Source organism: Limulus polyphemus, unplaced genomic scaffold, assembly GCF_000517525.1.
Source record: "Limulus polyphemus unplaced genomic scaffold, Limulus_polyphemus-2.1.2 Scaffold21, whole genome shotgun sequence".
Taxonomy (NCBI): domain Eukaryota; kingdom Metazoa; phylum Arthropoda; class Merostomata; order Xiphosura; family Limulidae; genus Limulus; species Limulus polyphemus.
This window is the reverse complement of record NW_013665631.1, coordinates 1,292,507-1,308,813: the sequence shown is the minus strand read 5'-3', so window position 1 is coordinate 1,308,813 and position 16,307 is coordinate 1,292,507. Positions and strand designations below refer to the sequence as shown.

The 16,307-nt window shown below is 30.9% G+C and overlaps 1 protein-coding gene across 7 annotated transcripts in view; it reads right to left on the bottom strand.

Moving 5' to 3' along the window:
* Nucleotides 1-16,307, bottom strand: part of LOC106458298 (CUGBP Elav-like family member 2) — a 199,517-nt gene that overhangs the window by 40,637 nt on the left and 142,573 nt on the right. For 5 of the 7 annotated variants that reach the window (XM_013917802.2, XM_022384587.1, XM_022384598.1 and 2 more), the window contains 3 exons: nucleotides 15,312-15,452; nucleotides 10,645-10,723; nucleotides 5,802-5,879 (listed from right to left, as the gene is read on the bottom strand). In XM_013917802.2, the coding sequence (XP_013773256.1) occupies nucleotides 5,802-5,879; nucleotides 10,645-10,723; nucleotides 15,312-15,452 (298 nt within the window). The remainder of the gene's footprint in view (nucleotides 1-5,801; nucleotides 5,880-10,644; nucleotides 10,724-15,311; nucleotides 15,453-16,307) is intronic. The other 2 variants (XM_022384614.1, XM_013917809.2) reach the window with 1 other exon arrangement.

Sequence of the window (16,307 nt, the reverse complement as noted above, 5' to 3'; positions counted from 1 at the left end):
CAACCAAAGTTTTTGGTGAATTTAAAGTGGCAAAAGAAATTTCAAATTTCTAAGGTTCTTAACTGAAGTACTCGACTACTTATTAAGAGAAATGTACAGGGACAGACTTGTGCTAGGAACTCCTTAACCCACAGGAAACTACAATAGAAGACTAAATACATATAAAATGACAGTTCCAAAATACACATACAAGCTCTTTTTTAACACAATAAAAGCTCAAACACGTATAATATTAAGCCAACCACCAACACAATTATAAATAAATTTATTTTCATGCAGCTCAGAGGCCATAAGCTGAGAGGTGATAAACAGAATGACAGAATATGACAGTTTTATTCCATTTGCAATTTAACTTCAAACTCATGGTTTCTTTATCACACTGAGGTATCAGGTCTCAAGTTCATCAGGATCAACAAAGTACCCTTCTGTCCTACTCAAAGAATTGTTGATCAAATAACACTTACCTGATAATGACTAGTAAAAGATATATACATATTTATGCTATCTGCTTAACCAAGCAACAATAAAGATGCTAAATTTGCTATCAATTCAACTTTAGTTGCTGTAATGGGTGGGGAAACAATAAGTTAGGCACCAGTTCAATGGATTATAATGCAAAACAATGTATACTGACTAAAGCATGAACCTTTGTTTACTGAAACTGTGCCCTACCAAAAAAACTAAAACAGTTCAAAGTTCATAAAAATTAGTTTCTTTTCTGGCTGAAGTGTCACAATTTACTAGAAATTTTAAATATTGTTTGTTTGTTTGTAGATAAGCACAAAGCTAAACAATGAGCTATCTGTACTCTGCCCACCACAGGTATAGTAACCCGGTTTCTAGCATTTTAAGTCTGCAGACATACTGCTGTGCCACTGGGGTGTCTTTTTTTTTTTTAAATTACATTGTTATAATAAACAATCTTTATTACAAGAAGATTGCAAGTTCACACATTTGACTCATTCCTGTAAGACCCACTTTATCTTTAACATAAACATTCATTGTTAAATATAATTAACTTCATTATTCTTTTTTGTGGGGAGGGGGAACCAAAGTAAATGTATTATCACTTTCATACATTTAAGGGTACCATTTGTAGAAGTTAATATCCAGGTAAATTTCCATCAATGGTTTTATAATACAGGATGATTACAGTCAGTATGAACTGTAACAATTTGTAGGGCCAACTGTGTAAAGTACATGCAGTGTTTGTATATGTGCATAAAAGATCATGGAAGTGTTTTTCACTAGTTTCAGAATATGGCACTAGGAGTATTGTTACAAAATCCATTATGACAACAGTATTGTATATTTTATTACATAAAATCTCTACAGGGATAATCTGAACACATTTCATAACAGAATAGTGAAAATACTGACATATAAACAAAAGGCGTAAAAGTTGGAAAGAAACAGACAAGTAATATTTTTCTTTATAAATGGTAAACAAAAAGGTACCTTTCCTACATATTTTACTGTACACAAAATATCAGTGTAAAATAAAGTGTATAACATGGTTCACATACAACTTGTAGTAGGTATTTTCTTTTACTCTATATGAACCATTTATTCATAAATTAAGACAGTTTCTGTGAGAAATTACACATATTCCTTTTAATGGATCATACAATAATTTTTGCTTCTAGAAGAAAAGCAACTGAAGTTAAAAATCTTGGGTTATTTTGAGACGAATTGAAATTGGCAATAAACTACAAAAAAAAAAAAAATTGAAAAAATTATGGTAAAAAGTGGCAATGACTAAGATAAAGTAAAATTACAACTACAGTGTAGGTCCTTTTAATATTAAGTACATTTACAATTTGTTCATAAAACAAATGCAATGAGGATGAAAAAGTTATCTTAGATACTCTAGCATTTTCAACAGATACACTTGTCAAAGGCTAGAGCTCTTAAAGTTCAACCTTTTTCAGTTAATCCTTTAGTATACAAGTCCATAAGTATATATATTAAGATTTTGTGATAAAAGCAAGCAAAAATACTGCATGAACATTAAATGATCATATTCAAAATAAACAATTTTTTAATTCATCTTATTTTTACAACAAAAAACAAAACAAAAACATATGTTCTTTCAGATTGAGCATGAAGTTTTTGATACTGTATTATTATCAAGCATATTATGAATATGAATAACAAAAGATTTATATGCTAAAAATATTTGCAAGAAACTTTAGTGCTAAGCCCTTAACTCTATATTTACATATGGGTGGGGGGTAAAAATAGACATGTTGCAACCTTTTAGAGTTACATTCAAAGTTTAATCAAACAGCTATATTATCAATGAGTGTCAATAAAACTGGACATCAAAACGTCGTTTATAATTCAAATTTAATATTATACAAATTCTAATTTAATTTAAAAAGGGAATATTTAAATAAATGCTAAATCTTCACTTCTCTTTGTCATGTGATATCTTTCTACTCTGAATTCTCCTTTGTTTTTAGATTTTCTTTCATCACTATGTAGGTTTTAGAATGTACGTCTTTTTTTTTTATACACAAAGCTACACAATGGACTATCTATGTCTGTGCAATGTCCACCATAGGTACCAAAACCCAGTCTTTAGTGTTATAAGCCTTCAGACTTACCACTGAACTACTGATGGGCCCACCAGTTAAAAACACCAACAGGCCAGAATTTAAAATAATAATCTCCCTCATTCTTTGTTTTCTGAGACATTAATCAATTTGATACACCCAACAAAGATTCTTCTTCAAACTCTTCATGCTTTTGAAATTACTTATTTACTTTGCTTATTTGTTAATGGTATACATGTTTATAACCAACAGAAAAGTCATTTTATGAACCATGTGATTATGTTGACTTTATGCTAATATATTTTGGTAAAAAATGCCATTTCCCTATCAAATTTTATTGGATGTAGACTGATGTTTGATAATTTATGAAATTTTTAACCTATCTATAGGTTAGTTAAGAAGCAAGATAAATTATTGTAGGTTTGAAGCATTTTGTTTTAAAATTCATATTTGAAAGCTACGTGAACAATGTTTTTTGACAAACAAAATAGTCTGCTAATAATGCAGTCTTAGTGAAGTATCTCCTAAGTATAAGTAGGCCTATAAGCAACTGTAAGTTGTAAAAATCTTGTTTTCATGTAATATTTATTATTTTTGACTATATACATTTAATGAAATTTCCTTTTTTGCCTTGAGAGGCATGCAAGGAACATACATAGTTAGAAGTTCTATAATGTAACCTGAAATTTTATTTACCCTAAACTGTCTGCACTCCCACTAGGTGATTTATTACTTTTTGCAGTAGTTCCTTGGTTCACAGAGCAACAAATCTATAAAATTAAGTGAAAGCAGTTGCGAAAAGTTAAAAGGCCCAAAGCTTTTAAGATAATTGTAATTGTCTGTTATAACCTGCAGTCATTTTAATAAAGAAAAAAGGTATTTTTAATTTTATTTCATATTTTTCAACATTAGTTACAGTTAGTGTAGGGAAGAGAAAATAAGATAAAAAGTGTAAAGTTTTATAGAAAAAAGTTTTGACATTCATTTAGAAGGTTCTAGAAGTTATGCAAATGAAATATGAAACTTTAACAAAAAAGTATTTTATTCTTAATAGGAAAAATCATCTTGTTCTTAGACTAGTCAAAGCCTGAGTCAGTAAATTCATAGACACATTTTTTGTGTACAACATACTTGTATTAATTATTACCATACTTTCTGGATCATAAGACTCCATTTTTTTAGTTTCATGGTCCGAATGTTACCCTAGTCGTAATGTCTTCAAGTAGGAGAAAAACTGGTGAGCTTGAAGCTTTGTTCTAAGTCACTACACATCATTGTGCAACATCACAGTTTGGTAGCATGGCACATACCAAATAGCAAGTGTTTCTGAGTGGTGAACAATAATCAGTTTGTTGTATATTTGTTTTGTAAAATCTGTGTGATTTCAATGGATACAATGGTCTGCTTATAAGAATGACAACAGTGATGAAGACTTTTTGGACATCTACAAATAATAAAACTTCATGCTAAATTGTTATTACAGTGTGCTGTACTGCTGTTTTTCTTATGGAATGGCAAATGTAATTGTTAAATATATATGTAGTGAAATATTTTTTTCTATTATTTCCTTTTAAAATACTGATGCACCTTGAGGTCTGGAAAATACAGTAAAAGCTTACCAAATTAGATTTAAAATCAAATTTAATTTCTTCAATAGGGTAGGAATTATAGTTTTTCAGATTTTCCAATAAATCTAATTTTTTTTGGTATCAGGGGTGTTTTATCAGTTAAAACTAAAAATCAGAAGTCCTAAGTAGGGGATAAGTCCAAATGACCTACCCTGTACATATACAGGGTGGTCCAAAATTCTTTCCTATTTTAAAAGGAAATACAATGGTGCAATTTCAACACCTTGTAGCTCAACTCAAACAGCTTTTACTGACATGCAAGTATACTTCTACATGTCCACCATTAGTGGCTCTCAGAACATCTAACCAATATTCGATTTCAGTCAATGTTCGATGCAACATGTCCCAGTTACATTGGGGATGGCATCAGTTATCCTGGCTTTTAGCTCCACGATGTTTGGTATAGGTATACAATATCCTTAACAAACCCCCATACCTCTTTCCTGTACTGGCATCTGTAATTACATTGCACCACAGTCACTGACTTGATCTCTGCAAGCCAAACAATATGTTGAGCCTTTTTTTGCACAGTTGCCATTTTATAGGGTAACACTACTCACTGGAGTGAAAAAAAAACCTGCTTGAATTGGGCTACAAGATGTTGAAAATGGCATGGTTGTATTTCCTTAGCTATTTAGTTACTAAATTTTAAAAATAGGAAAGATAATTCTGTACCACCCTGTAGTATTAACCGGTAATGATACAGTACTTTTTGGAACTTGAAGTATCACATGTGAAAAATTGTATTCATGAAAGCAACAAAAGTTTTTACATAAAACAATTAGTTTAAAAGTGATGACTGGTCAGGTCACTATGAATGAAAAATAAATCCTGCAATGAACCAGATGAAAGAATAAATAAATTTAGAAAATCAAAATGAAAACCTGCAGATAAAGCAAAACTAACCTGTGAGAAAATATTACTTTCATAATGATATGGACTGTAATAACAGCAATTGTTGTTTAATAAAATTTTGAGTATTAGTATGCAGTTCAGACTTTCCAAATCTGAAAATCATATAATAGTATTGCCTTTAATAGTGCAGTGAATAGGCCTTTCACAATTACATTGTAGTAATAAGCATTACTTACCCTCATTGTAAAACTGTATTCACTTGTTGTAGTATTACGCTTTGAAATACAATAACTTAAAACTTGGGGCTTATGCTTAAAATGAATGCATTTAAAATAAAATGCCATAATAATTGTCCTTTCATTGTTATTTTTCATGAATATTTCTAAACAATATATTTAATATTTTGCATGATATTCGATTTTTCGGATCCACTGTTGAAACTAAAGTTAGACTTGTATTTTGCAGATAGCCAAAATCAATTTTGGACGGAATTATAGCTCATTAGCCTTAAGTGCATTATGTTCAGTAACTGCACAATAAAGACTGATCCCTATAACACTGCTCTAGAAAAATTTTGACAGAACTGTTACATTACAGAAAAAAAAAAAAGTAGAGTAACATCTTACATGTAATAGGCAAAATGTGTGCACATATATTTAAAAACTTCAAAAATTTACATATTTACAACAAATATGAGAAAATGGCTTTTAAAACTATTAGCTAATACCATTATATGTTTAAGAGCAAAGTTTGAGCTCACCACTGTTACTGCTGTTATTAGAGGCCTGTGCAGCAGCAAGAACAGCCAGTTGTTGTTGTACATTTAAGGAACCAACACCTGCATAGTTAGAAAAAGATGTTGAAAATTTACTGAATTTTATTTTCAAACAAGTGAATGCTCTTTTGTGTAATGATCAAGTTCAGATACTTTATGTATATAAAAATCATTTTAACAAAAACTGGTAAGATATTGCATATTAGTACATAAGGTAAATACTCCTAATTTATCAATATCCATAATATAGTCTACATGATTTCAAAGCATGTAAATACAGAGTAGGGTAAAAGTGACTATACAGTTGGTACTAAAGAAAACATTATAAGGACAAACTAAATAAAACTATGATCTTAATGAAACTACTGTATAATCACTCTTGCCCCCACCCTGTATATTAGCCAGAAATAGCCAGGTAAAATATGTCTGCATATATAATTGAATTAACTTTCACCATGTTTTTTTGTGGTTTAATTTTAAGATATGGAACATTTTATAGGAAGTATTTTCAACAAAGAAAAAGATCCCAAAATTGTTATTGAATTTCAAGCAGAGCTATTTGAAGGCTATTTGTGTTAGACATCCCTAACTTTGAAGTGATAGATTAGAGGAGGCAGCTAGTCAACCACACACTACCAACTCTTGAGCTACTCTTTACAATAGGGATTGGCTTTCATTTTATAATATCCCCACAGCTGAAAGGTCAAGCATGTTTAACAAGAGGTTTTAATCCCATGACTCATAGATCGAGTTGAGCTCCCTAATAACCAGGCCCAGATTTGAAAGATCTGATAATAATTTATACCACCTAAGTAATGACGAACAAAAAACTGCTGTGTAGATAAATAGGTAATTCAACTATTATTTAATTTATACAATTAAATGTATCTCAGGTAAAGATTTTTTTATACAAAATAATACATCCAAACAAACTATACTCTGAACTTGGTTATCTGTGGGATTAGACTTATTTTTTAAATGACAAAAAGGAACTGTAATTAAAATCTTAAGTTTTTCATCTTTAATAATTTTATAAAATATATGTAATTAGCAAAAGAAACAATAATTTACTACTGATACATACAATAATGGAAATTTTCTTATATCAAGTGATAACTCATGAACTACTGATCATCTTTGACAGGTTGTTTAGGCAGAGTATTCATAATGAATCTAAACTTTTGAAACTTAGATTCACAACTACTGATCAGTTTAAAATGCATCTTATGGGTACTGTGTAATTCAACTTTAGATTTCTGATTTGTTTACTAAGAAGAAAAGTTAAGATTTTACTAGATTTTAACTTTTGACACCTTGATTTTACCTATACTTACCTTCAAGGTTAAACCAGAATATTTATGTTACTTTATTCATTAGGGTTCTATGTATACTGTATAGATAGTTTTGTCCATTGACAAATTAAGTGACAGAAAATTTCAATAGGGATATTTGATTTGAAAATGATATTATTCCCATTGCTTGCATTCATCTGCAGGGCCTGCAATGTCATAATGTGGTAAAACTTATTTGAATAAAAATATTTCAGGATAAATTTAAAACAACGAGATAGAATTTTATCTTAAGGTATTAATTAATATTTTTCAAAATCAATTAAAAACTGTCAATATAATTTCTATGGAAACAATTGTTTTATATGTACAAGTTACAAATCAAAGTCAGTACAAGTCAATTTATTGTTTTAATTAGGCATTTTTTTGCTGGTGTGCTTCATGTGTTATTGTCAGCCGACTTTTAATGACACCTAGTTCATATCTTTATCTATTTACAACCCTAATGAATACTGATGATTAACTTTCATGTACTTTGAACACGTATGCAAGCAGTTCAAAACACATAGTCATTGTCTCTTAAAATCAGTGATTAATATATTTGACACCCTATGATTAAATTGCAACAAAATTAGAAAAAATTATATTTAGATTTCTTATTGTTTAAAAATTTGAAAATAAATGAAACACATTTGTAATTTACCAAAAAGCATGTGACAACAAACAAATTCTGACCAATATATGATTGAGGGTGACCTCATTTTGACAACTACCAGATTTAAACTAAAATATCATGGAGTTGCATATAGTCACGTTAATTTTGGAAAAATGTCACTCATTTTCTGCAAACAAATGCTAGTTAGGTATTTGAATTCAACTCCAGAAAGATGGGATGCATATTTCATGGCACATGTATTTTGTAAATTAGTATGACAAATGGCTTCTGATCGATGACTAATATATTGTATTGTCTATCTGTCTGTCTGTCTCTCTCTCTCTCTATATATATATATATATATATATATGCATTTCCCAATGGCCAGATTAATTTAGTTTATTATATCCAACAGATAGAACCTCTAGAGCCAGCAGAGAACGATAGGATAGAGCCTTGACAACCAAAAGCTCTATATGCTGATGACAAAGAGGAAAAGACTCCCTGACTTGGATGGGAATTAAAGAAAATTTCTAAATGAATGAAATACTGAGTACGGAAAATAATGGATTTCTCTACCTTGATCAACCAAACTACGCTTGTTGCCTCCTCAAGAAGGAAACAAGTGTTACTAAAGGCTGAAAGGGATGGAGCCAGAAGTCCATATAATGACGAGTCCTGAGACCTAAAGAATGAAGATGTCGAGTGACTTCCCTGACACTACAACAAAACACATAAGGTGCTGAGACAAGCCCAAACAGAAGAGCCAGAAACTGAAATATTTGTTCCTCATGAACAAACTGATGAAAACAATGGGAGGAGGGAGGTACGGGTACATGAAGATATGCATCTGCCAAGTCGAAGTTGGTCATCTATAGACCCAACCCAAGACTCTAAAGAATCAGAGAGACCTCCAAGCACAGTATCACATAAGAATGGAGCAGCCTGTGCATCCCTGAGGGAAGAAAGGGTGAGACAAACCCCCACAAGCAGCACATCTCTCCACAACAACAAATAAGCCAGATAAGCAGGGAAACGGCAGACAAAGAGAGCCTTGCTAAAGTTGACCACAAAAGTGACCCAAATGCCCCCGAAAATTTTTTGGGAGAATGAAGAAAGGCCTCGGATAAAAGGTGCATAGAAGGGATGAAACAAAATATTAGTGAGACGAATCCTCAAAAATTGGGCCTGAAGAAAGTAGACTGAAGCCTCAGGATTAGAACCCCAAAGAGGTAAAAGTGGACTTAAATGCTGAGAATCCAAATAAGGACTTACACATTGATGAAAAGTCAAAGCATGTTGTTCAGAAACACATGGGGATCAAGGCATACTAAACCCTGAAAGAAGATGTGACAAAAGTTACTGCACATAACAGGGAAGGGGAAGCATCACAGGAAACAAGAGAAACATGCAAAATACTGCAAACCTAAGTAATCAACTGAAGGAATGGTATTGAAGGACAAACTTACTCCAAATGAGCCTGAGATGAAAGCATAGCAAATGAAAAAGCAGGAAAACATGGTCAAAACCATCATCTTCCTGCACATCATTATCAGCTCAAAGAGGTACCCCCATGTGGAGAAAATGATGAACCAGGCCCCATGTAGGAAACTAACTCCTGTCTAAGTAAGGCTTGCACCTCATTAGCATCGATTAGATGGCTTGGGTGATAGGATAAAGCACGTCTCCAGACAAAGCAGGAGCTGAAGTGATAGTAACATTATACTTTGAATTCAAAATTTGCAATAAGTGACAAAAAAAAAAAACCTTAAAAAAAAGAGTAATCAGAAAATTGCAATCAAACTAACTGAAAAAAAAAAAAAAAATCAATGTAGGCATGAAGTGAAGTATATCTCCACACAAGAAATTCAAAAGCAAGCAAGAAATATGTCTGACTCAGCATGCCAATCGAGAAAGTGAGGAACATGAATATCAGGAAGCCTGAGGACAAGTCAGTTGAAGCTTTACCACAAAGAACACAAAATTCCATTATGACCCTAAGTCACAGGAGCCCGGAGGACTATAGGGAGGTACTACAAAGAGTTCAACACTTAAGTGTAGTAAAAGACAATGCTGAAAAGGGGTGTGGCCCTTATTGAGGAGTATAATGCCATCATAATAAAGAAAGAACAGAATTTTTCTTTCAAGCTGTGCAAGGTCAAATAAGATACTTTCCCAACAGCAAAAGGGACTAACCACACCAAAATCATATAATAAAATACTTTAAATAAGTCAATTATAATATATAATGGAACTAGGCCACTGCATTTTAGAACTTTAACCTCATTGAGCAATTTCAAAACATGGTCCAAAATGGATGAAGTTTGGGATTTAATGTTTTTTTATATATTGGAACAAAATTACAGGGTGAGAGCTAATTTTACCTGCAAATTCAAACTACCCTAATAAGCATACATATTTTGTACATGCATACTGTATGGTAAGTCACAAGACGTACATGTATCTATTTGTTCTACAGTAATAAAAAAACCTTCTACCATAAAATACAAGTGTACAAGTTTGAAATTTGAGGGTATCTAAGTTATCAAATTAATGTTGTATATTTAGGCACATTCCTGTTGTAGGAATATTAATGACAAAAAACAAATTGTTAGTGACTGTCTTTCGAAAAGAATGAATACATTAAGCAAAACTATGTGGATTCAAATGAGGATGAAGTCTCAGTGGAAAAAGAGTCTATTCAATGTGATATATATATATATATGGATCCTGGCATCTATCAGGTTATTAGAAGCAGTCTTTCCTAAGTCAAGAAGATATTTCATAATTCTCATATAATAAAAAAAAGTCTGTTCTTTTTTTTGTTTAAGAAAACTATGCATTTCTGAACTTTTTATTTATATTAGCAGAAAAGTTTTTATACCATAACATTCACCTCCAGAAGATTGTTGAAGGTTGTTGAAATTTCCAAAGGTACCTGTCTGGGCAGCTTGATGAAGAAGCTAACAAAAAAGCAAAACAAACTGTATAATCAGTTTATAATATACACTATAAGTAATATACACACATATATATTTTGGTATTTATACACATATATCTGTCATTACTCTAACCATATTATAAAGACTAAATTGTACATGTACATAAAGCTTTCTAGCAAATTGTTTCACTAGCTTTAAACCTACTACACTTTATACCACAGTAAACCAAGTACATATATTTCCAATCTCTTCTCGTGCACTAATTTCAACTGACATTTACCCGTTCCTTTATCTACAACTTCCTTATTTCTATAATAATAATAATAATATAAAAAAAACAACACACACACACACACACAACATCTTAAAGAAGATGAAAATACAAAACGAATTACTAGACAAGAATGGATAAAAAATAAAAGAATTAGGCCTCAGATAATTAATTCAATAAACTCCTATTATGAAGTAAAAATGAGTAAGTCCTTTGGCATAACCTTACAGAAGCATTTCTTCACTCCTTCCTTTAATAAAAAAAAATAAATAAAAAATTATCAGATTTATTGGTAAAGTGAGAAAGCCTTGTGCCATTTTAATGATCTTTTTTTTTAATATTAAAAATTTCATTAAATCAGTGCTTTCCAAACTTTTTAAGCTTGTGGCACATATAAATACATCTGTATGGTTGACCTAGTGGCAACCCCCTGACTAAGACAGGCAAAAATTACTGTTATATTGTGTATCAAGGAGAAAATAAATCAACCATAAAATTTAAAAAATGTATTAAATTGATAATTAATTTACATTACTAACTAAAAATTACTTAATAATTGCAAAAATTCCCTGGCACACCTGAGGCCTTTCCACTGCACAATTGCTACCAAAACAAAACTGTTTATATATATAACATTTAAAAAATCTACTTTTAATTAATGATAATTTTGACTTCAATCATCTGCACATTGTATGCAGGGTTGATATTTTCCATTTCAGAATAGTCAGACTGACATTAAAAAATTATCACAATTCTTAACTCTTTCAATACAAAGTCAGCAAATGTGATGACCTCGTAACCATTTTGTGCTTGTTATAGTTTTCATGCTATAACTTTTAAATTAGTGAGCAAATGTTAACGAAATTTGGCAGATTATCAGGAAACATTACAATGCTTTCATACGCAAAATATATAATTTTTATATTAAGTCATGAGGTTTGTAAAGCAATGTTTTTTTCATGCTTTTCTTTTTCTGTTCACATCTTGTCTATCTATTATACACAGTAATTTTCAGTTTAAGATTAAAAATACTTTTATGCATCAGAAAATTTTGAAATGTCACATGCAAAATCTTTATAATGTCTGAATAGTTACCAAATGTTTCTCAAGAAAAAATTTTATATTTTATCTGTTATTTTCATAATTAATCTCTATATGGGTCCAGTAGATTTGAATAATCTTGCAACCACCATAAAAAATTAGGAAATAAACATAAATTATGCCTTTTTGATTCTAGAATGAACACAAATTATAACATGAAAACATAAATGTTTAGAAGAAATAGCTTAAATCTCATAATTTTATACAATTATATATATATTTATTATTTTTACCATATTGACCTTTCACCCATTCCTGGCTAACAATACAGAAGTTACAATGACAGGGCTCATGTGCACTCAAATTACCATAACAAATAACAAAACTGACCTTTGGTCTGTACAAAGTAACATGTCTTGGCTGTGTTTTGTAAAATACAGTCACTTTTCAATTATTATGCATTATATATGTATACAGATTATTGCTATTTTGAAATAAGTTCTTAAACATTTTTCCTGAAACATAGAACAGTAAATAAAGAAGTAAAGCAAACAATTATCTTTTCTAGTTATGACCTTTGAACTTGGTTGCTACTTGATGTAGGTTGCTAAGCTTTTAAAAATTTTGCACATGGAGGATATGAAACAAAGTATTTTTTTAGGTTTTATATATACATTGGAATAACTAAAAATCATAAATTACTACATAAATACCACGGAATTCCACTATAATTTATCAAACTTAGTAACTAAGATATATTTTACTCTTAAAAAATATGAAATTTTGAGCATACTAAAAAAGACAACCTACCTCATTGAAATCTTGATAAGAGGCTCTTATTTTATATTCTAGCTTGTCAATACCTGCAATTTGATTTCCTAATTCGTACAAAACTATAGACTTAGTATTTTGACTTCACAAACATCTAATTTGAACCAGTGCTGCACTGAACATACCACATTACACAAAATTGGATATTTATCAGTTTTTTAATATTTACTTTAAATTAAGAAATTTAGTAATGTATAGTTCTAACATTTGAATTATAATCTACAGTTTGATACCAAGCTTATTGACATAAAATCATGAAATAGTAGTTCAATAAAAGTTTGAATGCCAGTTAACAAATGAGATGACATGGCATTTCACCTATGACCCATCTCGAAAAGGTTAATACCAAACAGAAAAATACCAGCTAAAATAAAACAAAGTTATAAGTTATGGACCAGTATACTGGAAAATAGTATCAATTTTCTTTAAAACTAATTAATGGACAAGTGGAATACATTAAGGTCTATTAGGACCTTTGCTTTTCTTATTTCCATTACTGACACTGATGAAGGAATAGTCAATAAACTGCTCAAATTTGCTAATGATATTTAGGTCTTGGGTATTGTTGGTTTTGAGGATGCTGCTTTACAAAAGGATAGATATCTGACGAGTTTGCTGAATAAATGACAAATGTCATTTAAATAAATGCAAGGTAATGTATGTGGGTTATCATGATTTAAATTATAAGTATATTGATGGTCATAACCTCGATAGTGTTAGGCAAGAAAAGGATCTTGGTGTTTTGGATGATCAGTCTTTACTTAAGCCATTGTAACAGTGTGCTCTTGCTAACGGTAGAGTAGACTGAATTCTTAGTTTTATTTTCAGAGACACTGAATACAAGTCTAAAGATGTTATAATTTCATTGTGTAGATCACTGGTTACACCTTATTTGGAGTACTGTATTCAGTTGTGGGCTTATCTTAGAAAGGACATTGGATTGTCGAGAAAAGTTAAGAGAAGGGGTGGTAGCATGATATCTATGGTGACAAAGTTGTCATACAACTACAAGGACAGGTGAAAATCTCTGAAATTATTTTCTCTTGGGAAAAAGGAAGAGCTAAAGGGGATATAATTATGGTGTTTGAGAATGTTAAGAGATAGTGTTGATGCATAAGTTTTTTCCATAGTGAGAATGGTAGGACTAGGGAACACAAATATATATTTTGGCAGAGTAGGAGTCATCTTCAGAAAAAAAAAAAAATTTTACTTTACTATTTCTAACAAGGTAGTAGGCCTTTGGAATTGGTTACCCTCAGATGCAATGGTAACGGTAAATTTTAAGGAGTTAAAGAAAAAGCTTATTAGTTATTTAAATAGTATTCATAAGGGCAGGAGCATCGAGAGCCAGCCTAGGCTTCAGGGTCAGTAATATCATCAGACCCCCACTTTCATTCTATTTAGTAACTTTTGCTGATTTTTTCATATAAGAAATTTAGGTTACAAATTTTTTCATGAATCTATGAAAAACCAGTAGCCATTTTAGCTCATTAAGTAGTATTCATTTCTAGTTAGCTTTGGAATATCCCACTGACAGGCCTCTCAACAGGACCTGGGCAGCTGCACCTCCCTTTTGTCAGCCTTGGATAAGGGCTGCCTTTAAGTTTTTTTTCTTGTTATAGTCTAGTTTAGTGAATGGGACAGTTTAGATCCTTGACCAACAGGTCCTTTGTTGTCTTTAAATGTTATACTATAAATATAATCAAAGTTATGCAGTGCAATAAAGTTTTCTCCACTTTTTAATAAACTAAGTGGGTTAAAAAATTCTAATCTTTGTTGTTAAATTTGAAGGACTTTTAAATTTTATATCCGTTTCTTAGTCACAGTTACAACTTACAGAGGCATTTAGATTAGTTATGTTAGAACCATGTGGGCGATTCTGTGTAGTACCATAATATTACTAGTATTGGTATTAATAACATATACTATAGTACTAGTAGTAGTACTCGTAGTCATACCCTGATTGTATCATATTGTGTTGTACAGGAAAATTTTGTGATATTAGACTACAATAATTTCACATCACATACGTTACAAGAAAAAAACTTTCTACCTCTGCTCTGCCTTACTCTTGCTGTCTTATTAATGATAATGTCTTTGTATTTTAACAATATTACTAGTACTTAGGCTTAGCTGCCCACGTTAATATCATTATTAAGTTTATTCTTTTCAAGTTGATGCAGTTAGTCTTAGCCTTAGCCTTGGATAACGTAACGGCAGGAAACGTACTGATACTGTGTAAAATAAGGCTTAGCCTTTACTTTAGCCAGTCAGTCACACAACTTCACGGCAACGTCATCATCTTTACTTCACTGTTCATATCACGCCACAACTTGAATTTTCTCATATTTCTGTCTTTCACTTCAGAAAACATAAGTTCAATTTCAAATCACCATGTAATACATCTGTTAAAGTAAAATGAAAAAGAGAAAATAAGAACTTATACATGGTAACTTGTAAACTTACCGCTAAATATTGTGGCGTCAAAGAACTAACATTTCCGAAATTAGCTGTATTCCACAGGTTAGCCATTATCTGCTGCTTTCGTTTTTGATCTTTTTCTTTTTGGGTATCAGCAAACTTCACCACTAGAGGACTGCTACAACCCTACAATATGATATATTATTATTAAACATACTCTTTCACCATTTACTATGCAGTTTTCAACAATTAACTACAAGCTTTAACTGATAAATTAAAGCTAGGAAAAAACAAACGAAAATAAACAAATATTTTTTTTGTTTTTGCACTGGTATTCATGTTTTTCTTTACAAATCAAGAACAGCTTTTATTATGAAAGAGGTACGTCAAACACTATAGAGGTATTTCTTGTCATTATATCTTTAAAATTGTTGTTTTTTTTTATTAAAGTTTGTTAAACGATATAAAATAATTTTGATTTTCTTCGAACATTCTGATGAGCTAAATATTCATATTAAGCATTGCCAAAGATTGCTAGGTTTTGATGACCAGTGTAGTGCATTTGTTGAGGCCTTATACATTGATTATAGTTTTATTAAAATCTCGATTTTAACATTTGATTATACATCACAAGCTTCATTATTACATGTATGAACAGAAAGCGTTTAAAACTGTACTAAGATCTAGACCTAGATAATGAAATCATCAACGAGACAGTTAAAAAAATATAAAAATTGTAACTGTGCATTTTACACACCAGTATATGGTTCAGTATTTCACTTCAGTGAAACAATGATTTGGGGCCTCAAAATCCTCACTCTCAAAGATTCGTGAATTCTATATATCAGTGTTTAGTGCCCATTACAAATAAATTACACATTTGGTTTATAGTAATTAAATTTGACGATTGAATGTGCTATCTAGAAAATTATTATTATGGTAATAATAACTGAAATTATATATATACATTGAGTGGTCACAGGTAAATAGACACCTAATTTTTCGTCATTAACTGATTTGTGCTAACTAATTTGTGTTCAC